At 46.7% G+C, this 4,592-nt stretch overlaps 1 protein-coding gene across 1 annotated transcript; it reads right to left on the bottom strand.

Moving 5' to 3' along the window:
* Positions 1 to 495: 495 nt before the first annotated feature.
* Positions 496 to 4,571, bottom strand: LOC100547447 (acidic mammalian chitinase-like). The gene is made up of 11 exons (XM_010726477.2): positions 4,499 to 4,571; positions 3,869 to 3,898; positions 3,130 to 3,331; positions 2,714 to 2,770; positions 2,450 to 2,615; positions 2,224 to 2,348; positions 2,011 to 2,134; positions 1,701 to 1,886; positions 1,433 to 1,552; positions 1,188 to 1,329; positions 496 to 838 (listed from the first exon to the last, which is right to left on the bottom strand). Exons 1-11 carry the CDS (start codon positions 4,521 to 4,523, stop codon positions 579 to 581), a joined length of 1,437 nt encoding a protein of 478 aa, XP_010724779.1. The 5' UTR covers positions 4,524 to 4,571; the 3' UTR covers positions 496 to 578.
* Positions 4,572 to 4,592: the final 21 nt, after the last annotated feature.

Here is a 4,592-nt window from a genome sequence, read left to right as displayed (position 1 = left end):
ATGCAGTGGATGTCTGGGGCTCTAGGGCACATCAGAAGTGTGTGTGTAAACTGGTACATGCTCATTCCTGCACTGGTGAGGGAATTGCTGCAGCTGTTTCAGCGCCAAGGCACAAGAGCTGCAGGACCTTTGAAGACTGCTGTCTTTGGAAGGTACCTTTTCCAGAAGGGGAATGCTTTTTTTTTTTTTTTTCCCTAGACCAAAGGAAAGGCCTTGCACAAGGGCTGCTGGAGAGCCAGGCTCTTGGTTGTTGCCGCCACCTTGCTCTAAGTGCTCTCTCATGGCACAGCATGATCTGCCCCATCCCCTCTTTCTGTTGTTTTTTCCTTCTCTGACTGACTGCTCCACTGGGGAAGTAAGAAAGCCCTGGAAAACGCCTGTCCAGGGCCGTTGAAATGCTACTTCTGGATTCGGGCCCTACCCTGGGCATGGATGTAAGTACTGAGAGAGAACCAGGGAGCATGAAAATATTACGAGCAAGATGAGTCAAAACAGCGTGCATTTTTACTTTTGCAGAACACTTTATTTATCATTATTATTCTCAGAGGAGTCTGCTTGCTGTAACAGAATTATTGACTTCATGCCCAGTTGCAGCAGGAGCAGCTGGAATCAAAGACGAGACCGGCCTGGCACGACTGCGCGAAGGTTTCGCCATTATTGCAGTTGTAGAATTTGCTCTTGTTGGTTGGATCTGCATAGATGCCATTGGCCTTGCCAGCACAGAATCCACTCCCACCTGAGCTGCCAGTACTGCTACCTGAGCTCCCGCTTCCACTTCCACTTCCAGTGCTAGGAGCTGCAGTGATGGGAGGATTGGGCTGAGCTGGAGGCACACAGCCTGAAAGAAGAGCAGGAAAAAGCTTATTTTATTGTAGACAGTTTCTCAGCTCCCCTTTTCTGCTATAGTTTCTTTGGGGTTGGCATCAGCAGAAGAGCTATTAAACTTTGTCCTCCTCAAAATCTGGCTGGGTTCACAGTTGGCATATGAAAAATCTGGACCCACATGCAAGTTCCAATCTCACACTTTCATCCTTGGGGATATAAAGTGTTTCCAGCACAATCTCCTGCTGTGGCTTCCACAAAAGAAGTGTGTCACCAAGGCCTTAGAAGTGAAAGTTCACGGGCTTCTGAAGATCTGCACCAGCAGCGAGCTAGGGGATCCCCTGCAAGTAGGCCCTGCTACTTACCGTTGCTTTGAAGACCAAGAGCATTCTTCAGGGTAGTAATCAGGGGATATTTGCCCTGTTTACAGAAAGTGCCCGTGAAGTCATCCATATCAAGGGACCAAACCATAGCACCGCCGTAGTTGTTCTTCTTCAGCCAATCAACCTGTGTAATGCCAGGGGAGAAATGACTGTTAGTCCCAAGACGTGCTACTGCAGAAGGGCTCCTGCACTGTCCTTAGTATAGCTGCACTTCCCACCCACTGTACCTTGATGTTGAAGCTCTTGATGTTGTCATAGCCAACCCATTCACTGCTCTTGTAGGCATAGGGCACATCCTGGGGAGCATCCCAAGCCTGGGTGGCTCCAGAGTCCAGGAATGTGCAGATCTAGGAGGAAAGGGCAGAGAAAGGGAACTTAGTAACTGCCCCATAGAAATGGGTGGCTGGAATATTGCATGAATCTATGGGATAAAATTCCTTTCTAGGAAGTTTTGAGACCACACTTGGATGCCCAGGTGTGATGAAATGCACGTACCTCATAGTAAGCTAAGAAACCAGACTGCCTTGTGTAAGGCCCAGCTGGCCCAGGGCCCGATGTTGGTGCCCCAACAGCAGTGTTGGAAGGATTCTTGAGGATGTAGCTATGTCCATAGGTTGGGAATCCAACCAGGAGTTTCTCGGCTGGAGCACCATTGCTTTTCCAGTAATTCATAGCATAATCCTAAAAAAATGGCATCCTCGTTAAGCTTGTGCCCTGAATTTTAGGTTGTAGGGTGAATTCTTAAACTTCTCATTGTTGGTGCAATTACAGCGGCCTGTGGGACAGATTACTAAACAGTACTTACAACGTTGAAATAGATGAGGTCACCAGTATCAGCGGGGCCTTTGTACAGAGGGCTGTTCTCCCCTGTTTGTCCGTCCCAGGAGCCATGGAAATCGTAAGTCATCACATGGAAATAGTCCAAGTACCTGACAGTTTTAATGGCACAATTTCTCTTAATTGCTCGAAGTAATACCACTTAAATAATAAAAACTGTATTGGAGAGATTGCTACTCACTTTCCGAGCTCAGCAATCTGGTAGCCAGCCTGAATGTTGGAAAGCCCTGCAGCAACGGCAGCAGTGATCATGAGACGGGGCTTGTTCACCTGCTTGGCTTCCTGCTCAAAGGCAGCCAGCATTTCCTGCAGGATGACAACAAATGGCTCAGCGTGAACCCCACTGGGGCTGTGGTGAGAGCTGTGCAGGTCAGGGGGCCTGATCAAAGCCTTCTGTTGTGTCCTACCTGAACAAGGACGGTGAAGAGACCTTTGTCCTGAGAAGAGCTGCCCCTTGATCCAGGGTATTCCCAGTCAATGTCCAGCCCATCAAATTGGTACTGGCGCAGGAATTTGATGACGGACTTGATGAAGGTCTGGCGGTTCTCAGGAGTGGAAACCATTGTGGAGAACCTAGGGAAGCAGAGAAGGGCAGAATTGGGGCTTGGTTGGTGCCTCTTTTCCCCTTCCCTTCCCTTTCCAGTGTGCCGTTATGGGAAGTGGGAACTTACTTGGCTGTTCCAAAATTCCATCCTCCAATTGCCAGGAGAGTCTTGAGATTTCCATTCCTGCAAAGGGACGGACATGAACATGTTTCACTGCAAAGAACGGTTTAGCATTGCTGTTTCTAACTTCAGACAAAAGACCAACACAAAGCACAGTGTGCCTGCTTTTCTGGAAAGTGGCTGTTGCAGCTGCAATTGTACGCTGTGATGTTGTGGAGTGACACCCAAGGAGCAGGTCGGGAGCACAGTGACTGATGTCCTCATCCCCAGAGGACCAATGCTGGCAGCCTGGACAGCCTTTGCTGCCCAACACTGTCTCCAATTCTCCTCAGCACCTCACTGCTCACGCAGGGAATGGCTGCTGTGTAATGGGCAGGTCCTGAACAAGTGATTAAACGATGCCTGATGCTGTCAGTACGTACTGATTTTTCAGTCCGTTGAAGGACTTGTAGAGGGTCTCATCATTCCATTCATAAGTTGTGATCTCATTGTTGGACATCCCAGCAAAGGCGTAGATCAGATGGTCACAGAGGCATGGGTCGATGTTGTCTGGCATATATTTTCCCAGGCCAGGCCTGTATTGAGCCCAGTTGGTGAAATAGCATGAGAGCACGTAGGCAGAGCCTGTAGGGAAATAGAGGAGGTGGAGCAGGGAGAGAAGAGAGTAAATCGGAGATGCTGATGTCCTGTTATGTATGCTGACCAGGTAACTGGCTGCATGAGATTTCCTGTAACCACCTTTCATGCCCCTCAGCATAGCCAGCCCTGCCCTGGGATGCACTTTCTATAAATTAAGACATAAATGAAATCTGATCAGAAATTTTTGGGCAATGTTTGCTTGGGAGTAAGGATTTGAAAGAAAGTGATGTAAGACTGGTTATCCTTCTGGGAACTGCCTCCCTGAGATCAATAATGCATTTCTTTCTTTCTTTCTTTGTACCCTGAAACTCATGAATCAGGGTGGTTGTGGCTGCTGTGTCTCTTTCCCAAACTGAGTCTTTCTCCTTTTGGTGAGGTAGAACAGACGTAGAACAGATCTCCAGTGAAGTGCCCAGATGGAGAAGGCTGTTGGTGTGTCTAATATGCTGCATGTCTGCCTTGATTGTGTGTGCCCGTGCTGAAAGGTGTTTGGTGAGCTGTTCTGGGGTGTGAAGCACATACCTATCTGGGCATTCAGCAGGAGGGCCAGACCTTTGAAAAACAAAGTGAAGGATTAGTCTTTGAAATAAACATCAGTGCTGAAAGAAGCAGAAATCATTTGATAGGTACATTGTTATACAGACAATAAAATTGCTCTGTGCCTAATTTTTTAGGTCAGTATGATTCCAACAAAAGCTCAGTCTGAGGTTACAGTTCATTCTGAGGGAAGCAAATGTGCAGAAAAGATTATGGTAATTAAGATCTCAGTATGCTGCTATGGTTGATTCCTTCAGTAGGTGATGATTCCTATGAACATAGCTGAAATAACAGAGACTACAGGCAAATATGGACAGTAATAGCTCTTTTAGAATGGCAATTTTTATCCTTAGAGTGTTATGTCTTGGTCCAATGTTGTGTTTTGGTTAAAGAACTCAATTAAATAAAGAAATTGCATATCTAAGGAAGAAGAAAACACTAGAGAACTCCAGCATATAAACAACCTGAAAACGTGGTAGTGATTATCCTTTGACTAAATAGAAAATACAACATCTTGAATTCCATAGAACCTCTCTTCTATCACCTGGTGTAAGAGTGAGAGAGCCATGGTACTTGTCATAAAGGCAGAGAAGTAAATTTTGTAGCAGGACTTACCGGTAAGCAAAATGAGCTTGGCCATCTTTGACCAGAACTGATCTGCTGCAGACCATTTCTCACTTTTATATGCTGCTCTCATTTCATGCAAGTC

Source organism: Meleagris gallopavo, assembly GCF_000146605.3.
Source record: "Meleagris gallopavo isolate NT-WF06-2002-E0010 breed Aviagen turkey brand Nicholas breeding stock chromosome 28 unlocalized genomic scaffold, Turkey_5.1 Chr28_random_7180001922885, whole genome shotgun sequence".
NCBI classification, from domain to species: Eukaryota; Metazoa; Chordata; class Aves; order Galliformes; family Phasianidae; genus Meleagris; species Meleagris gallopavo.
Note: the sequence above shows the minus strand (reverse complement) of the source record. Positions and strands in the feature narration are given on the sequence as shown.

Bases quoted from the DNA above. Each gene is read 5' to 3' on its own strand.
- LOC100547447 (XM_010726477.2), bottom strand. From the start codon at position 4,523: ATGGCCAAGCTCATTTTGCTTACCG. The intron at 2,616-2,713 runs GTAAGTTCCCAC...CTGCTTCCCTAG, and splicing joins TGGAATTTTGGAACAGCCAA to GTTCTCCACAATGGTTTCCA. The intron at 1,553-1,700 runs GTACGTGCATTT...CTTTCCTCCTAG, and splicing joins GTTTCTTAGCTTACTATGAG to ATCTGCACATTCCTGGACTC.